The sequence below is a fragment of the Patella vulgata genome, chromosome 7, assembly GCF_932274485.2.
Source record: "Patella vulgata chromosome 7, xgPatVulg1.2, whole genome shotgun sequence".
In the NCBI taxonomy this organism is placed as follows: Eukaryota; Metazoa; Mollusca; class Gastropoda; family Patellidae; genus Patella; species Patella vulgata.
The window spans coordinates 17,930,279-17,951,140 of NC_065885.2; the positions used below are offsets into that span (position 1 = coordinate 17,930,279).

General features: G+C 33.3%; 1 protein-coding gene across 1 annotated transcript in view; it reads right to left on the reverse strand.

Annotated features, from left to right (window-relative positions):
* LOC126827366 (cilia- and flagella-associated protein 54) overlaps positions 1-20,862 on the reverse strand; it is a 38,017-nt gene that overhangs the window by 9,177 nt on the left and 7,978 nt on the right. The window contains exons 14-36 of the mRNA XM_050556657.2: positions 20,522-20,587; positions 20,146-20,250; positions 19,222-19,319; positions 18,677-18,882; positions 17,991-18,190; positions 17,372-17,611; positions 16,769-16,998; positions 14,975-15,225; positions 14,131-14,283; positions 13,333-13,521; positions 12,631-12,718; positions 11,915-12,088; positions 11,362-11,428; positions 11,036-11,236; positions 10,168-10,431; positions 9,813-9,964; positions 8,444-8,577; positions 6,061-6,231; positions 5,461-5,647; positions 2,387-2,589; positions 1,941-2,116; positions 1,391-1,567; positions 711-886 (exon numbers count right to left, since the gene is read on the reverse strand). Of these exons, the coding sequence (XP_050412614.2) occupies positions 711-886; positions 1,391-1,567; positions 1,941-2,116; positions 2,387-2,589; positions 5,461-5,647; positions 6,061-6,231; positions 8,444-8,577; positions 9,813-9,964; positions 10,168-10,431; positions 11,036-11,236; positions 11,362-11,428; positions 11,915-12,088; positions 12,631-12,718; positions 13,333-13,521; positions 14,131-14,283; positions 14,975-15,225; positions 16,769-16,998; positions 17,372-17,611; positions 17,991-18,190; positions 18,677-18,882; positions 19,222-19,319; positions 20,146-20,250; positions 20,522-20,587 (3,908 nt within the window). The remainder of the gene's footprint in view (positions 1-710; positions 887-1,390; positions 1,568-1,940; positions 2,117-2,386; positions 2,590-5,460; positions 5,648-6,060; positions 6,232-8,443; positions 8,578-9,812; positions 9,965-10,167; positions 10,432-11,035; positions 11,237-11,361; positions 11,429-11,914; positions 12,089-12,630; positions 12,719-13,332; positions 13,522-14,130; positions 14,284-14,974; positions 15,226-16,768; positions 16,999-17,371; positions 17,612-17,990; positions 18,191-18,676; positions 18,883-19,221; positions 19,320-20,145; positions 20,251-20,521; positions 20,588-20,862) is intronic.

The following is a 20,862-nucleotide window of genomic DNA, read 5'->3' on the forward strand; positions in this document are numbered from 1 at the left end:
CAGTGCTTGCCTCATCCTTAAACATACATTATGCAAGAGCTAAATTTGCCAATTGCAAGTCTTTCTTTAGGCCTGAAACATTATCTAAATTATTAATTAGACATATAATTAACTTATCCAGACCATAATCAACTCTCGATGGCATCGCTAGCCTGCAATATTAACTGGAGTAGAACCCGTACTGCTGCTTCAGATTAAATAAAAAAAAATGGATAATTGAGACTATGTTTTTTATCGTACCAAATTTAGTAATGATGATTGAGGCTAGGTCCAAAATTCAATTGCTAAATACTCGGTTCAGGGTGGATCAATTTGACTGAAATTTTCATCAAATTCCCTTTACATTATGTAGTTTTTAACTATTATAGTGAGAACTACCAGCTCCATTTAATCTCCCATAGTGTATCTTTAAGTAGTTACTTTAAGTATGACAATTAATAATCAAGGTAACTATTCATTCGGGGTTAGCCAAAACAATGAAGATGATGATTTCAGATCCACCGATATCAATGCCAGCAGAGAATCACTTTTATCAACAAAAATAAGTGTTACACCAAAAAATGAAAAAATGCCAATTTTGAAGACCATTACATAGTTATCATTTCCATTCTCTAAGTTGTCATAATTATGATAACTCTAAAGTGTCCTGAAGAAAAATAAAATATATCTTTTATGAGGGACATGAAAACATATAAGTATTTTAGCCTTACCCTTTACTAGCTGTTATAGCAGCGTTTCTAGCTATCCTATGTCCTATACGTAATTTAAGTTGACATAATCGTAGTAAATGTGGTAGATATATATTTTTAATTGGACTGACAAGTGATGAGTGATGTTGATCTTTTCCTGATCTATATCTTTCTATCTTCTCTCCTAAACTTTCCATCTACATTAACAGAAACACAAGAAATTAGTTATTTCATATTAAATGCAAACTACATCTCCATTTAAGCCAATTTTCAAATTAATAAGCTTGTATTGTATTTTTTATCAACAAGATATTTTATCAAAATAATGGGACCCTGGTCTTGATAGTAAGTGCAGGAGACTCCCACCACACATAAACAAAAAAATAGATACCACAGAAGACAGAGAGAGAGAGAAATTGGGTTTAATGTAGGGACTAGCACATGGTTCAATTTTATTTCAATAATTCGCTTGCGCGTAGGGGTCTTTAGCAGTGAGAGGAAACCGGAGGACCCGGACAAACCCATGAGATTGGACAGGCGACCCTACTCTTTGTCATGTACAACCGGGGAATCGGAACCCCGCCAGTTGACTCAATGACAGACCATATGATACAGCGCGCGCGTGCTAACCATTCGGCCATCCAACCCCCCTACCCAGAAGACAACCTGTGGATAAATGAATGAAATAAAATAATATTTACCTGTGTAAGAAGATTATTCTGTATTTTAATATAACTATTCAATGATCGTTCTAGTATGTTAGTTTCACCACTTTTAGTTATTAATTCTAGATCTGTTATCAACATCTGACACAATACAACAAGTTGTTGTCCGGGTTCAGATAATTTACCTACTGTATTCAGTTGACCAGATGCTTCCTGGAAAATATAAAACAGTAATAGACAAAAGAGCATTAATATCCATTCAATATAACTAAAGGCAGATCATTAACATACAATTGGACATTAGAGAAAAGGTTTAAAGACAAGCTATCTGATACAAATAACTGTGGTGCTGAGCATATAACACTACCACTCTTCACATGATGGATTTCATTAAAAATAATATAATAATGCAGGTATCAGGGCTTCCACTTCAAAATTTTCCCAGCCGGTCATTTTTCACACAGAGAAAGTGGTGTTATTTTTAGTATAGGGTGCCTGTAATTATGACATAATCACAGGTTTAAAATCAAGATTGCGGCCATTATTTTTATATAGAAAAGAATGTGAATAAATAAGGAATTTTTACCTGCAGAAGAGAAACTGTGTGTTCCAGATTTTTTCCTTCTATTATATTTAAGAAGGCACCTTGTATAAAGAATTCGGCCTGCATCTCAACATCACCTAACATTTCTGCCTCTCCGACACCCTCTACACAATATTGACGACAATCAGCTAACTCAGTTACAAATTTATTATCACTACCTATAGCAAACAAGATTATTAAAAATCAGTTGAGTATAAGTACAGAGTTATTAAGATGCATGAACAAATGTTCAACATTTGGTCCAAAGTAAATTTTAGACTATAAATAGTATAAAGAAGATCATTTTTCTTGAATGATGACAAAGCTTTATTTTTAATACCACTTGTTAGATTTGTTAAATGTTAAATTCACAGTACATTTTAGCATGATCAGCGGTTTAACCTAAAGTGATAATTTAGACATGGAATTTGGAAGCATGATACACAAACCTTTAACATCCCCCATTCCTTTTATTTCCATCATTAAACATTTGATTAATTCTAATCGACATTTTAACCACAGCCTGGTATCCAAACGGGATCGACTCTGGAAGTTTTGGTACTGGAACTGTGTATTATTTGATTGGGTTAATTTTATATCACCATGGTTACGCTTAGATCCAGTTTTAGTATGTCCTTTCAAAGATGATGGCCTGTAAAAAGAATCGTAAGGGTAAATTTTTTCGGTAAGTAAAATGTAAAAAATACACAGTGTAACATTAGTGTTATAGATTGAAGAATGGTGCACTTGGAAGAACAACCACCCAGAGGTAACTGAATGTCCTGAATATAAACTTAAAAAAATTTTTCACAAATGTGCTCACACCTATACAGAAATGAAATGAAATGGGGTTTAACGTCCTACTGTTCTGCTCCTATACTGGGCTAATGAAGACGGGCATACGCCATAGAGGGAAATTTTGCCTGGGCAGCGGCACTATCGCCTACTCTTATATCGTATTCCAACTGCCAAGGGATCTTTTACGTGCATTCTAATGTATACACGGGACCTCAGTTTTTCGTCTCATCCGAATGACTAGACAGCTGTCCTGGTCAGGCCCTCCGTTCTGCACCACTGACAAGGGGAAACCACGTCAGAAAATCCAGATGAACTTTCTCGGCCAATGCAGGGATCGAACACCCGACCTCCAGGCTAGCGAGCCAGCGTCTTAACCACCTAGCCACCGTGGCTCCCCACACACACCTATACAAACCTGGGAATAAAATAAGCCACATGTCATTGAATATACCAGGCTTAAACTCAGGCTTATTCAATTCCTTTAGTAATTTTTTTAATGCACTATATATTTAAATTAGTGTTTTTCACTAAAATTAACAGAGAAACAATGACGACCAATATATGAAGTAGGAATATTGAATTTAACTTTTGTAATACAATTATATTATTCTTTCAAAACAGGAAAAAAAGTTACTGTGAACTTAGAAAAAATTTAACCGGATCATAATATACATTTAATTGTCATAAGTTACAAAGTTATTATAAAATAAAGTAAGAGAGAACAACTGATTGACAGTTGGATTGACAGTGCAAAAGCAAAATAAATAAAAGTGCTTCTTAATATAAGTCATCTTCAACTTCAGAATTCAGTTTCTGATCTACTCACCAAAAGAATTATGATATGAAGTAACATGTTACTGTGAATGAAGCTGATGATTATCAACAAGCTGATGATTATCAAGCTAAGAGGGACTAGTTGTAAACAACCCTTAAATCTACTATAACATATGATTGTTTTGTCTTTATCGTGATTATGGTGATGTTTTCTGCTGGGTGGATGGATAAATGGATGCTTGTGATTTTATATCAGTACAAAGTTTTGTTACAGTGGGGCTGTGGCAACAATTTTTGCAATTAACAACAATCTTTGCTATTAACAACCATTTTTGGAATAAAAGTAAATGGTTGATATTGCGAAAGTAGAACACAGAGTGAAGCATTTTTATAAAAAATTTCCTGATTTGTCATTTTCATGATCGTCATGATCATTTTTTTCACCCTGATGATTGTTGGAATCATTATTGATGTATTCATCATGCACATTATCATCACCAACATAATTTCCATACACATTTTTTTATGAAAGTTTCAATTATTTGCAAAAATGGTTGTTAATGGAAAAGTGGTTGCTAAAGTGGGACTAATTATGGGAGTAAAGATATATTCTTTTGTTAAATTAGCTAAATTGGTTATCACTCAAGAGTAAAAAGTGTTCAGTTATTACTGGCTTGTTGTTGAATAATTTTTACTTATTAGTTATTATAAGACCAGCAAATCGACTATATTATTTAAATGGCAAATGCACAACTTGATTACAGCTTTCTAGCAAGATATACATGGATATTGTGTAAGCAAGAGCCAAGATACATGCTTCCTAATTACTTAAGTCCCCAAAAATTTAATCAAATAGTTTGGCTTTAATCATTTAATCAATCTTTTTAGAGACTTCATGGGAATAAGAGAGAGATAGAAATGGGGTTTAACGTCCACTCGACACAAAGTAAATCATTTTGGGACTAACATATGGTTCAATTTTATTTCAATAATTCACTTGCACGTAGGGGTCTTTAGCAGCAGAAGACACAGAGAAAACCCACAAGATTGGACAGGTGACCCTACATCTTGTGACGTACAACAGGGGAATCAAAACCACACCAGTTGACCGAATGACAGACCTCATGATAGAGCGCGCACATGCTAACCATTCGGCCATCCAATCCCCCTAATGGGAATAAACCTGTTGTCAGAATTGATCCGTCTTACTCAAAAGAAGGTATCATATAATTACAATATGTGATATTGACATGCAAAACAAAAGAACAATTGGTGGCATTGCAGGAACGTTAAACAGTGATTAAGTTTGATTAAATCTTCTTGGTGTATCAATTTTTTACCTTTCTTGTGAATTAAGTGTTTTCCTAGTTTAGATATAAAAAATAAAGTAATATAAAAGATATAAAAACTACTCAGTTGTAAAGTGGTTGATTAAATCATGATTCAAAAAAACCCCCAAAGAACAGGAAATAAATCTAAAGTAATACCCCCAATAACTAAAAATACACTTTACTGGTACTGTAAATACTAATAGTTAATAATAGTACAATATATAATTGGAGGCATAAATTTTGTTATAAACACCCATAATACAAAAACAACTACAAAAAAATATTTTAACCACTAATAATTGATAATGATTATCATAAATAATTAAACCCTATATTCTAAAACACTGATTATGATACAGACTTTACCTGCAAACGGTAAAGAACAGTTTTAATCATCTCTAATGAGAATTTCGAAATTATTATTTTCTTATGCTATTCTAAAACTACTTTCACAAAGAAACAAGCATTTGGAAATATAGCCCTTATTAATTTCTATGCCGTTATTAAAACTACTTTCACCAAAGGATCAAACATTTAGAAAAATTGTCCTTATCAATTTCTATGATATTATTAAAACTACTTTGACTAAAAAAATCCATATAACTGTTTTTCTAGCTTACCTTGATGGCGTTTTAGAACATTTTTTGGGTTTAAACAGATCTGATGTTTGAAGAAGTTTAAGAGCTGAGAAAACACCATGAGCTGCCAGGGGTGCATGATGTTTCTGCCGTGAAATATAACCTTGTTCCAATTTACATAATACGACTAATTCAAGCTCCGACGCTGATAACTTCTCTACCCCTTTTCCTGAAATATCAATGTTTTATTTCGAAATAATAAAAGCTTATTCATGCAATACTGTGAGGCAACATATATTTGATTCATCAATGTCTCATGAAGACCTTAATAAAATGCCACATTGTTTCAACCAGTGTTCAGTAATATAACCTACAATATATAATTAATTTACACAAGCATACAAGTTCAAAATACTGATAATTAATAAAGTAATAGCTTTCTCTTTGATTGACTTACTTACTAAAGTAATATGTATTGAAAATGATGCAACTGATGATGGGTCAAATTGGATGCACAAATTTTGTGCTTTACAGTATACATTTGTAAATTATACAAAAGGTCTTCACTAGAAAGCTCCTAGAACCATGCTATAGTGATGTCTCATTGTATTTTGTTTATTCATGTTAGCTAATTACAATTACCTGTTTTATCGTGTTCAGCACTATCTACTATAACATCAGATAATGTTGTCACCATTTGTTCAGCCATATTTAATAAAGTTGCTTTAACTATCTCTATGGTAACCTTTTTCTTACTCTCAGTAAATCTTCTGTTATAGCATGGTATTTCATTCTCACTCTCTTCACCTACACCTTTAAAACAGAGGTATCATTTAAATGAAGGAAAGGGAATGAAACTAACATCTCATCAACCAAAATACCTTGTCACTTATTTATTTTCCATGTTCATCAAATTTCAACTGTAAAATGGTACCTTTATGTGTACACAAACATTCTCACAGGTGGATCTCAGTTCTTGCACCATCTCAATGACTAGGTAGGCAGGTGTGACTCCTGATACATGGGAACAAGGCTTGAAAAATCCCAAGATTCCTCTCGGGCCAACCCAGGGTTCCAACCTCAGTCATTCTAGTCTAGAGTCTATGGTGCTCTCACAGCAATGCGACAACAGAACAATAAACATTTCCCAAAATTTAGCAAAAATAATGGCTAAAAAGAATTAACCAGTGCTTGCCAGGCAAGATATGCCCACATTTTGCAAGAGATGGATAGAGAACAAGCTAAAACTAAACCCACAGTTTTTCATACAACCAGGGGCCATAAACCAGGAAGCCATGGTCTGAAATGTGCGAATATAGACAGGAACTGAAATCTTTGGGATATAAACATATATTTTAAGTTTTATCAAAATCGGACAAAAATTGTGACTTCTAGAAGATCCACAATCTTCGTATTACATACTTTTACACTATTTGCGTTCAAGCAGCTGCCATTTTGTCGGGAAGTTTCGGTCCTATTTTCCCGAAATTTGAACTCAACCATCAACAGGATGTAACGATGATATATTAAAATCAGATAAAAATTGTGATCTCTAGAGGGTCCACAAGCTAAAAATGTGATTTTTTGTACAATCAAGGGCCATAATCCAGAATGTTGTCTAATAGTAATATACACGAATATTGACAGGAAACTGAGATCTTTGGGATAAAAACATATATTGTTATATTCATCAAAATCAGATAACAATTGTGACCTCTAGAGTGTTCACAAGCTAAAAACGTGATTTTTCGTACAATCAGGGGCCATAATCCATGAAGTTATGGTCTGATACATGCCAATATCAAAAAGAACCGAGATATTTGGGAGATAGACCTATATTTCAAGTTTCGTCACAATCTGATAAAAATTGTGACCTGTAGAGTGTCCACAAACAAATTGTGGACGGACGGACAGGGGCGACGACAAAATACGTCCACATAAAAATGGGCTCTCCCTCAATCAATTTAGGTGACAAACATGGCTTCTAAAAAAATAATTTGTATAGCGTGGGGTATTTGCTTACGAAAACAAAGTTTTGAGAATGATTTATAGAAAATTTTTGATAGATTAATTAGTTTGAATATGTTTTTAGCCCAAATATATCATCAAATCAAATCAAGGTATCTTTAACACACAATTGGTTTTATTTGATCACTATTAGACCAAATTTTCAATTGCCACTCCCATCAATCAAATAAAAATTGTGAACTCTAGATGGTCCACAAGCTAAACACACAATTTTTCGTACAATTAGGGACCATAATCGATGAAGTTACGGTCTGATATGCACAAATACCAAAAGGAACCAAGATCTTTGGGTTATAAACATACATTTCAATTTTCATTAAAATTGTATAAAAATTGTGACCTCTAGAGTGTCCTCAAGCTAAACACATGATTTTTGGGTTATAAACCTACATTTCAAGTTTCGTCAAAATCGGATAAAAAATTGGGACCTGTAGTGTGTCCACAAACAAATTGTGGACAGACAGATGTACAGGGGCAATGAAAATATATGTCTACATAAAAATATGGGGGTATAAACATACATTTCAGTTTTCATCAAAATTGTATAAAAATTGTGACCTCTAGAGTGTCCTCAAGCTAAACACATGATTTTTGGGTTATAAACCTACATTTCAAGTTTCGTCAAAATCGGAAAAAAAATTGGGACCTGTAGTGTGTCCACAAACAAATTGTGGACAGACAGATGTACAGGGGCAATGAAAATATATGTCTACATAAAAATATGGGGGTATAAAAAAGCTGCTGTCCTTTTTCTCAATCATTGCTTATGAAGTCCTTATATCAGTTCTGTCCAAATTTGAAATCAACATTTCCAAAATCCAAATTTGTGAATAGGCTTGGTACTAGCTGAATGGATGGAAGCGTATAATTTATGATCAGAAATATAGATTCAGAGAAATCGTGTTAAATTAATCAATCTGATTTATTTATATTATAGCTGCAAACTTCAAGGTCCATTTGGGGAAACAAAATTTTGATAATAACCATTATTTCTTACCCTCTCTTTTTTCCTCAAAATCCACAGGCTGTGATGTAGCTGATACAAGTCTTGGTGCTCTAGTTCCCATACCAACATGTGATCCTGTACTAATAGTTCTAGCTTTAATTACTATAAATTGACTCTCTAGAGCTCTGTAATACAATAAATTAAAACAGAATCTTAAATAAACATTTATTTGCAAAAGACAAACACATAATTTGATTAATTATATTATCAATGATATTTATTTGATCTAGGGGATTATAAGCATCCAAACTTTACATTTATAAAGAAAATACTAGTGTAAGATATGCATATTAATATATTGTTTCACTTATCAGCAATTCTAGTAAAAATATGTAATTAATATGTATCTACAGTTGAAGTACTAGTGTAGTTTATCAAGTATCCAAGATTGCTATTATGCTAATTTGATCAGAAGATTACTTAGATTAGAAATATGCAATCTGGTTAAAATGTAAATCTAAATTTCTTTACACTTTTGCTTGGCTCAACTACACTATATTTGATTAGTTGGGGTAGGCAGTCGTGTCAGTTGTCATTTAATTGAATTTGTAACATGGACCGGAAATTTTCCATTGTTCTTTTCGGTGAATAAGCAGATTGTTTTCCCTCTAGTAGATTGGGTCGAGCTAAACCGTGCAATAACTAAACTCTTTTGCTGGTTTACACTAGTTTTAGTAGAAATCATATAGAGAAGTGGGGTGGGTTTTCTGTGCAATAACAACAAGCATGTTGAGCAAGTCATTTATAGCACACTTCATTCGTTAACAGGTTTAACATCTCATGAAAGCTGTGCTATAAATATAACTTTGACTATATGAGATAAACTATGAAGATTGACTAAACAGAACAATACAAATTGTTAAATCCAGGTAACTTAAAACAATTTATATATTTATAAAAAAGAGAAATAGGATTTGTGTCTTAATCAGACTGGAAGTACATCTTAGTTAAGCTGAAATTGTATAGTAAAGAAGGGTATAGTTCTAGATATTATGGTAAAAAGAGAAAAGAAAATAAGAATTAAGGTATTATATTTTCTATCTATAATGTGAAGTGAACGAAAAGAGGTACAAGATATTACAAAGAAGTTATTGTATCTACATCTGATACAGAGGTTAGGACATCTTATATACATACCCACTAGGAACACTGTAAATATTCAATCATAGTATTTTTATTGTAGGTTTTATTATACATAATTATAAGCCTTCTTTCAATAGCTGCTTTTTTTTCAATTAATCATAATTTCTAAAGAAAATGAGGACATTTTGGCAAACACATCATAAATACTGAAAAGATTTATTCTTTTGGAAATCAAATGTTATAGAAACTAAAAGCCTCCAAAAAAAAGTAAACTTACGCAGCTTCACTTAATGCTGGAATAACAGGAAGTGTATCTGCTACAGTCACCAATAAATGAGCTTGTACTAAGAGAAGATGGCAGGTTAGATGTGGACCATATAAAGAAGCAAGATTTGATGGTAATCTCTTATCTATAACTCCTTCCAATATCTACAAAGCAGTTAACAAATGAAATGATGAACTCAAAACTTTCAAATTTACATAAAACTTGAGATACTGTAACAGAAGATAATATTTTTTATTAAAATGGTTTAAAATAGCTTACTCACATCATAATGGAATATTTTTTTTTGTTTACCCCTCAGGATATATTCTGTACATTACATTTAATATGAAAGATTTATTGTACTTACCTTTAGATTTGTAGTATCCAGAATTGGTTTTGAAGTGTTAAACTGAATGCTTCCTACTTTTGATTCTACATGTCGAAATCCACTATCACCAACCTGAGGTAGGCGTTCCCCATGTAAGAGGCGTCTCAATATGATGAATGCCTCAGTAAAGAGATTAAGATCTGTTAGTACTCGAACCTTGAGAATTCTACCATCTACAGATCTCTGTAAATCTCTACACACAAAGTTAGTGAAATACTGGTAAAGTGTTAATAAAGGTAGAACCTGTAAATAAATAAAAAAAACTTTTTGAGCAATGAGTTTGATAATACCATATAAATTTGAAGATACATTATGGGAGATTAGATAATAGTTAAAAACTAGATAATGTAAAGGCAATTTGCTGAAAATTTCATTCAAATTGATCCACTATGAACCAAGAATTAAGCGACTGAAATTTCCGCCTAGCCTCGATCATCATTACTAAAGTCGGAACAACAAAAATCATAGTCTCGATTATCCATTTAATCATTAAACTGTGAAGGAAACTTATGCAGTAAATCTGATCATAATCCACTACAGATCGGAGGTTAGCGATGCCATCGAGAGTTGATTATGGTCTGGATAAGTTAATTAATGTCTAATTAATAGTTTATATAACATTTGCAGAAAGACCTGTAATAGGCAGATTTAGCTCTTGCATAATGTATGTTTAATTAAGATCTATTTTTGATAGTATCCCTAAGCAAATATTTGCATAATACTCGTAAGGCATCACTAAAAATATAATGCAGGACTTCATACATTTCCCAACCTGAATACCAATCCTTTGATGCACAATTATGTGAACTTTCATTTTGTACAAAAGAATAAGTTATCATCTACTTACAAATAGGTTATGTCGTCCTCTAGATAGTTCTTCTGTTACCCATCTTAAAGCTGCTACAACTTGTCTTCCATCAGCACGGAATCTCTCTGACAGTAGATCAATACCAGGAACAAGACTAGTGACCTCACATCCCTCACCAACATCATACAGAGCATAGTCTCTATCAGCTACAGGATGTGGCATAGATGCCCTAAACAATGCCTAGTAAAACAATTTGACAGGAATAATGTAGGCTTCAAAAAACAAGAGGAGAGTACTGGTAGTTACTTAGCAGTGAAATGAAATTTTTTTAATCATGAGAAAGACAATAATGGTAACATTTTTACCTTAAAGAAATATCCTGATAAGAAACAGCAGTCCATTCTTAATCCAAGATCTGAGGTTAAAATATACCTAAAATGTAGAGAATTAGTAAATTGTTTTAAAGATATATTTATTCAACAGTCAATCGAAACCCACCAAACATGCCCTATAAGATATTACAAGCAAAACTCATTTTACATGTATCTGCCATCATTTAGGATTTATTATGAGTGAGTGTTGATGTTGCCATGCAATGTGTGTACAAGGAGAGCAGTGATTGGCTATTCAAATGACTATGCTTTTATTATGAAACTTGAATCTGTAACTATTCGTATGATAATACTTTTGGACAAAACTAAGTTTATGGAGCTAATTATGGTAAAGGGTAAGTTTGATATTAAAATAAATTTCTTCTTCACGACAGCATGAAAAATAGGTAGTTATGAAAAAAAGGAAGTGTCTTTCCATGTAAAACTTCATTCATGGTTACTATTTGAGATGCATGCTTAATTAGAAGGCTTATTATTTCCATTTATCTGGAAGCTGACATTTTAGCTGATATTTGTGACTACTTACTGTGCTATACAGGAAGATATAATTCCACCTAAAACACAGCCCCATAATCCACAACGGTCCAACAAATCCCTACTTTCATCCCCACTCTCAGCCAATGTTGAACGCCAAGAATGGATGGCATCATTTGTATTTAAAACAATATCCAGGGCCTCACACCACCATTTAAATGTTAATCTAAAATAAAGCACATTAGTAAATATCATATTTGATATAAATACAAGTTGTTGAGGATTTCATTGATTGACAAGTGAGCATACTTCTTATTTTGATACCCAAATCTTGATTCGTCTGTATCAAAATAGAAATAAAATGAGTTTTAACGCCAAAGTTTTCAACACCAACAGGGCTATGGAAGACAGTGCGAAATGAGCGAGATTATGCTTGGATAGTGGCACTATGGTCTAGTTTTAGTTTGATTCCCAGCTGTCAAACGATCTTTAATATACTGCCACACCCAGGGCTTAAGTTTTTCATACCATCTGAATGAATATATCCTTTTCCTTGCCAAGCCCCCATCCTGCACATATCAGAAAGACAAAATATAATTTTTTTTAAAAATTGAAGATTGTCCAGAGCATTACATTATAAAATCTTAAAGCTATCTGTTAATGGAAAGAAGGAAACATGTGTAACTTGACAAAATGCCAACTAAGTTTTTTGATAAGTATTTCAAGATAATAAAACATCTAATTGACTGATGATTATTGTTTAATTACCTGAGATTTTTTGTATGGTAGTGAAGATTTCCTAATTCAAACATTGCTTGAGCAGTCAATCCTTTCTGATTCTTGGAAATCAGTGTATCTGTAATAAGAAATAAACAAAATAACATAAATTTGCTTTAACATATTTGATACTTTTTGATACTAACATGTAATGTAAGGGTAAAGTTTGCAGAACATCAACCAAACTTCAACTCTTAGCAATGTTACAAATTATCGGGAAATTGGAACTCTTTCTTAAATCGTACATTAATAAAATGGGATCTTACAAGTTTCAATTTTTAATTGTATACACTGGCCCTTCTTTTTTTTTGTCCCATCTGAATGGCTAGATGCTTTTCCATGTCAACAATTAATGAAGAATATATCTTTTGCTTTGTTGTTCTTATAAGCGTAGGAGCCGGGGGGCAGGGGGGTCATTTGCCCCCCCCCAAAATTTATTTTCGGGCAATAAAAAATTTGACGACCTTTTTTTTCTATTAACGTTTAGAGAAAAAATATAACTAACTTATTTCTATGAGATCCACACTGCCCGAAAAGTATTTTCTCGTCTTTTTCTTGTCCACTGCATGCACGAAAATATGCCCGAAGCTCTCTTATGATATGTATGCCCGAAAAAACGGTATTGATTTCGGGCAATTTTCTCTTATGCCCCCCTGAATTACTTTGAGCTCCTACGCCTATGGTTGTTCTTACCTATAGTTTTCTCATAAGATTCTATAATTAAAGGTAATTGAGATTTCGGTACAGGTGAGGTCTGGACATCATCAGTAGATAAATACAGCTCAGTACTTAGATCTGGTGGTGCTGTTGGCTGAGGATGAGCTGTGTTTTTCAGAAAGTCAACTTTACTTGGTGATTTAGGAAGCATACTATCTGTATCTACTACAAATGAAAATGTTTAATGAATGAATAAAGTTATGTGATATACAACACAGAAAGATTTTTTTTTTTTTTTGCTAGGACGTACAGGTATTTAGAAGTGGGAGGAAACCATAGAACCTGGAGGTTAGGCGGGTAACTCTATTCTCTGTCACATACAAGCATGGGATCACCACAAGGTCTCGTGCGCGACCCTACTACATTGTCTTGTTCAAGCACAGGATTGCCAACAAGTTAGACAGGTGACCTTATGTACAAGCATGGGACCGAAATCACTACACTTGACTTGATGACAGACATAATGATCTAAAGAAGATACATTAGACAAAGAGAGAGAGAGAGAGAGATAAATGGGGTTTAACGTCCACTCGACACAAACTACGTCATTTCAATAATTCACTTGCCCATAGGAGTCTTTAGCAGTGGGATGTAACCGGAAGTCACATTAGAACACAAGAGTTATTTAAAGACATTTTCATAGTATGTATAAATACAGAAGTAAAAGTGTGTTGGTTTAGCGTTGTAAGTTAATTTAGAACAAATTAGCACACTGCCATTCAGAGGCTAAAGCAACATCATGTCTTCTGTTCTACTATAGAAACTTATACTTACTGTTTTGTTGTCCTGCTAGATAAAGAACCAGCAGTTTTCTACAGTGATGTAGAGCTCTAGCGGAGTAGTTTGATTTCATTAAAACTTGACGTAATTTATCTAGACTATATTCATAATCTAAAGGTACTGATATCAACCTCCGAGCATCATCAGCTAAAATCAGAAAATTATTACATCTATATTTAGTGTTACATTCTAAAATTTTGCAGGATTTTAATTATAATGCTAGATAATGTTAAATACATATTTTCGTTTCAAAAAATGTTTCAAAAATGATTAAAATACACAGATGTTTGTTCATTTTTAGAAATGAAATGAAATGGGGTTTAACGTTCTACTGTTCTGCTCCTAACCTGGGCTAATGAAGACGGGCATACGCCATACAGTGTGCTATGAGGGAAATTTTGCCCTATGGCCTACTCTTATATCGAATTCCAACTGCCAAGGGATCTTTTACGTGCACGCCAATGTGTACACAGGACCTCGGTTTTTCGTCCCTTCCGTACAACTAGACAGCTGTCCTTGTCAGGCCCTCCGTCCTGCACCACTGACAAGGGGAAACCACGCCGTAAAATCGTGATGAACTTCCTCGGCCAATGCAGGGATCGAACACCCGACCTCAAAGCTAGCGAGCTAGGGTCTTACCCACTTAGCCACATGATCACTTGTTCATTTTTAGACAAATAGTCTATGTGCAATGCAAGGCAGAAGAATGTTTAGTCCAGACAGTAGCATTTCAAATTCCAACTGCCAATTAAGGTATGTTTTACTTATAATACCAATCTGTACCATTTGAAAGGTTACACAGCCCTTGTCAAGTTATAGATATATGAACTTAACTTACGTGTATAGACATTATGTCCCAGAGGATCAATGTGAGCTCCAGGTTCCACTGGTTTCAGGTTAGTTTTATCAACCTCAACCTTTAATTGACATTGTAGATAATCTTTAGCAGAAATCACACCGCCTAGTTGTGCCAATAATGTCTGGTAATGTTTCTGTGGTGCTGGACTACCACCAACCTGTTTCAAGATTCCTGTTAGTTTCCTTTGCGCCTGAACTAATAGAGGTAGCACCTGTTCTGCGTAACGGTCACTTGAAAAAAAAAAAAACAACATCAGGAAGATAAAATAACACATTCACAGGAACAAAAGAGAGAGGGAGAAAGAGATGGGGTTTAACATCCACTTGACACTGAACTGGTAAATATTTCAGAAATCTTGGTGTATTCTTTGACTCGTCCTTAGATATGAAAACCCATGTATCAAGACTGTGCAAAAAGGCGAACTTTCACCTGTATAACATTGGCAAAATTCGATCCTATATTGACCTTGATGCCACTAAAATGTTAATAAACGCTTTTGTTATGTCATCTTTAGATTATTGTAATTCATTATTGTATTCTCTTCCTAAAACTCTTGTAAGTCAGCTACAAAAAATCCAGAATAAAGCAGCTCGAATTGTATCTCTCACCAAACCATCTGATCATATTACACCTGTTCTAAAACAGTTACATTGGCTACCGGTTAATCAACGCATCATTTTCAAAATTAACACAATCACTTTCAACTGTTTAAACGATCCTTTGGCACCATCCTATTTATCCGATTTGATTAAACAATATGTACCTTCTCGTTCCTTACGTTCATCTCATAAAAACCAACTTGTATGCCCAGTACAGAAGTCAAAATTTGGTGAGAGAGCTTTTGCGTACGCAGCACCAAAAGAGTGGAACAAATTGCCTCTGGAAGTCCAAAATAGTCCAAACTTAGCTATATTTAAACGACGTTTAAAAACTCTGTTTTTTACCCAAACTTTTAAACAATAATTTAAATGCTTCACTTTCCATTTGTATATTGTAACTATTCCTTTGTATTCTTTTGTTTATTTGTATATACATGTATGCTTGTTTTTGTTTTTTATAATCATATCTACATTGTAAAGCGCCACAGAGCAGTCAGACTGACTGAATGTTCAGCGCTATAGAAAACGATTATTATTATTATTATTATTATTCAATAACATGCATTTACAACACCACACCCCCATGGACACAAGACACACAGTATCCATAATACTAGAATATGATATGAATGAAATAGGGATTGACGTCTTGTTAGTACAATAATTCAATAATTTTGAGACAAACATATGGTATTTTTATTGAGCAATGCAAGAGCTGAGAATTTTAGGGTTAGGGCATGTCAACTTCCTCATCTTTGAATTCAAACTGTCATGGGTTCTTTTACATAACATAGACGAACCCTTTTTTATTTGGTACAAAGGAATAAGCACAGCCCACACCCATGAAAGCAGGGATAAGCTTTAAAATAATTATAGGGTTTTCTGGTCTTACATCTGGCCCGGAATTCAAGCTGAAAAAATTAGTAGAGTTTTCTTATCCTACGCCTGAAATTCAAACTGAGGACATTCTGGCTGACAGTCCAGCTGACATTCATTATCTTGGCATGACAGAATTGAGCATGATATGTCTTGTTACAATAGCAACGATGGCAAAATGTAGCGAAGACTACTATGCTTCTATAGAACCAATGCCTGTCCTCTAACCTCATAACTACCACAACCCCTATTTGTCAACAAAACTGGAAATAACATAAAATGTCAAATTTAGACTTACTTTGAAATGGCATTAAATCGTAAAGCGATATCAACAAGTTTCTCCCACTTTTGTTCATAATACAACATCTCTATCACACGTAAAACATAGCGTCGGATCCAGCGTACATCTATGATACTTCTATCATCTAGAGGATCTTCAAACTTGAGACTAGCACCACCTTTCTCACTTCGTATATTTCCATACCAGTCTTCAAAATAAGTCCCTAATACTTTTTTTTTATTCATGGCCTGAACAAAAAAAATATGTAATATCATGCACACCGAAAGTTTTCCCTTATAAAAAATTGTTTTAATGCAATCAATCATTATTTGCAGATTATATTATACTGAAAGATTAATCTTTAAAAGGAATATCAGTCCTAGAAGGTTCAGCGTGGATTAAGTTGTGAAAAACTTGATTTTGTTCAAATTTTTTTTACTATAAAATAGTTAATATAAGCTGCCCATCAAAAAATCTTAATCATTTACATCAAAAAAACATCATCTACTATAATATACCAGTACATATACTTATTTCTGACATTTTTCTCAATCAAGTCAAGCTTCTGATTGTCTAACTAATAAATTAAACTAAATCTATAATAGAGGCAATGACAAATACCTTAGCTGTTTGTTGATCAAGATTAATCTGTAGCTTAACCATCATATCTAAAAGACAATCTACAGATAGATAAAATGGCTTCCATACCAACGACCTCAATACTTCCACAGTCAAAAGACCCGTTTCATTCTTACTTTGATTGGCTGTTGTTGCTCGTAATAACGCAGTATGAGCACAGTTCCATAGAGTGTTACAAGCATTTTGAAACATTGTCCAGTGGTTGCCTCGGTATGCTATTATCTGTCAAAATATTATACAATCATTTCATTAAAAACATTGATACATATTAGATTTAGTAAAACAAGTACAATAGTATTATATGAATCAGAGAGAGAAATTAGGTTTAATGTTCATTAAGTTATTTTGGGACTAACATATGGTACATATTTATTTCCATAATGTGCTTGTGCACAGGGTTCTTTGGCAGCTGGAGGAAACAAGGAAAAACCCACAAGATTTAGCAAGAGACCCTACTATTTGTCTCATCCAAGCATTCGATCGAATCCATGCCATTTAACTCAATGACTGACCTTGCGATCCATAAAGTTTGTGTTAGACCACATGGTCAATATAAGAAGAGAGATAGTGTGTCTCACATTTAATAATTATGATTACTAACCATACATTGTTTAAGATAAGTAAATGTTTTATCAAGAGCTTGTAGAGTAGCTTTAGTAGATAATAGAGCTGATTCATCTTCTTGATGACGTTTAGTGGGACGAGTCTCTGGTACAGCACTAAAATCACTACGATATGTTCTTGGTGTATCATCAAGCTCTTGTATTGGATTTTTGGTTCCCGGGACGGGAGCATACACGCCTATAAAATTAATGGGTGATTAATAATTATGTAGATACTAGAGATTCAATAATACTGATGATGTTCTGTTTGATAAATCCAGGCTTAATACTGCTGTATCAATGCATACATTTTGTATCTGACTTAGTAAACCAGAAGGCTACTGGCATATCCAACAGCATGCTTCAAGTTGGTTTTTAATAATTTCAGTTAAAATAGTGATAACATATTTAGTCTCAGTTGTTAAAATTTGTTACACAGTGATTGATTGGTTGTTAAGTATTTGTTAACTAATCATAAAGTGAGACAGAAAATGCTGTTCAGTCCATCAAGGCTCATGTTGAGGTTTTAAAGAAAATGAAATCCAAGATTTGTGAAAGGAAATGGTAGTCTACAGACTATAGCAAAAAAGCCATAGATTGAGGTTCAAATTCATCAAGCTCAAATACAAGATAATTAATATGTAGACTCTGAATTTTATTTATAAAAAAATGGTCAAAAATGTACCAGTAACAGCTGCTGCAGCTATTTCTATAGCCGTTTTGTGTTTATTAGCATCAGTGTTAAAATCCAACTTAGTATGGAAAGCTCTATCATCTTCAGATTGGCCTGTAGCATGTCGAGATGACTGACGTGTTGGACCACCCTCCCATCCTACCACTAATGTACCAGCTGTTTCAAATGTAAACCATTCATGATCCAAAAACGACGATCTGAAAATGAAATAAATTGATGTTTTATCAGAAGTGGCTAAACGCTATATAAACGCTGACTTGTCGAAAGGCTGTCAAATTTCAATTTAGTTTTATGATCCACAGGTTAGGTGCAAGATGATCTGAAATCAACTTGCACTCCAAACTTGATAAAGGTACTGAACCTATCTTATTAATATATAGACAGAAATCAATTCATAACAAATTAACAGCATTTGTCCATATTTATTTTGCGTGTGAAATGGTTTTAACTGATAGAAACTTCCCAAGCTAACAAAAACATTTTTTCCCTTTGATTACAAACCTTTTTATTCTCTTGTAAATTTGAAAATAATTTACCTGTACATGTTGCTGCCTGCAGATCCTAAAATCTTTTCACGTTTTTCTAATTTCTGTAAAAATGCTGAGAAATAGCTCATCCCTAATACAATCTTCATCTGAAACAAATTAAATAAAATAAAAATTTAAATACAATTCCATAACTATTTCGAAAGAAACATCTACCTGATATGCTAAAAATATAGTTAGAAGGAATATTTTTCTTAGAAAGAATATTTTTCTTAAATAGAGATTCTTTCTTCTAACTGTAGTGCCCTCTCCTCAGCAAGAGAAATATCATTCTGTGTAATTTTGAGGACACATTACAATATGTACAGCATCAGCATGAGTGATTTGTATTAGGTAAACTAAGTGACAAAATGAACAATTGAAGTTTATTGGCAGATAAAACAGTAGAAATAGAAATATCTTCAAAGAATTTTAAGAGAGAAACATCTACATTAAGAATTTTAAGAGAGAAACACCTACATTAAGAATTTTAAGAGAGAAACACCTACATTAAGAATTTTAAGAGAGAAACACCTACATTAAGAATTTTAAGAGAGAAACACCTACATTAAGAATTTTAAGGGAGAAACATCTACATTAAGAATTTTAAGAGAGAAACACCTACATTAAGAATTTTAAGAGAGAAACATCTACATTAAGAATTTTAAGAGAGAAACACCTACATTAAGAATTTTAAGGGAGAAACATCTACATTAAGAATAAAGTCGAAAAATTATTAAAAGACTAATTCTGGGGTGTAGGAAACTATTGCTCAAAACTAGCTGTATTTTCACTTGTCAACAAGTAGAATGGTTCTGTTGTTCAGATTGATTCATGGGGTCTCACATACGGTAACATATACATTATCTTTTATGACACCTGGACATAAAAATGAGCAAAGGGTGATGTTGCTATAGAAAATAATAAATAATTTACCTGACTTCTCCAGGGAAGTTCATCAGTATGTATTTTTCTCATTCTACGTTTTTTATGAGCTGATCGGTACATATCAGCAAAATACAGTGTGAGGGCTTCAATGGCCTGAAATAAAAAGTTGGATGAATAAGTACTGTTCGCAAGCTTTCATATTTTTGAGATCTTTCTAATCCTCTGACCCAAAAAACAATTCCTGCAAATTTGAAAAAAATCTGCCAAGAACTGTAATGTGAAGAGCATTCTCACGAAAAGAACAACAGATGGGCCACAGACAAGTGTAATTACAATATACCTCTACATTAAATAATAAATATCAGATTCACAAAAACACAATATGTAAGCTCAAGGATGCTTATCCAAGTAAAGTGTAACTTACCTTATTTTCTTTATCTTCTATAGCATGTCTAGCAGCATCAGACATATTACTGTAGTTATTAAATGGCTGTAAAAAGATAAAACTAACTATTGTAAACAATATAGTGACAAATCAGAAATTCAACTCAATAAAATTGTCCCTGAAAAAAACATTCCATTGTAAGAAATCATAATAAAACATAATAATTTGATTACTTTGGGGCTAAAATATGGATGAATTAAAAAGGGATTGTTGTAGGGGTGGAAGAGTGTTGAAACATATTTTGATTGGATTGTTGACAGTTCAAAGACCCATCTTTATAAGTTTATTCAGTGGACTTGTGGTAAAGAGGCAATTTTCTG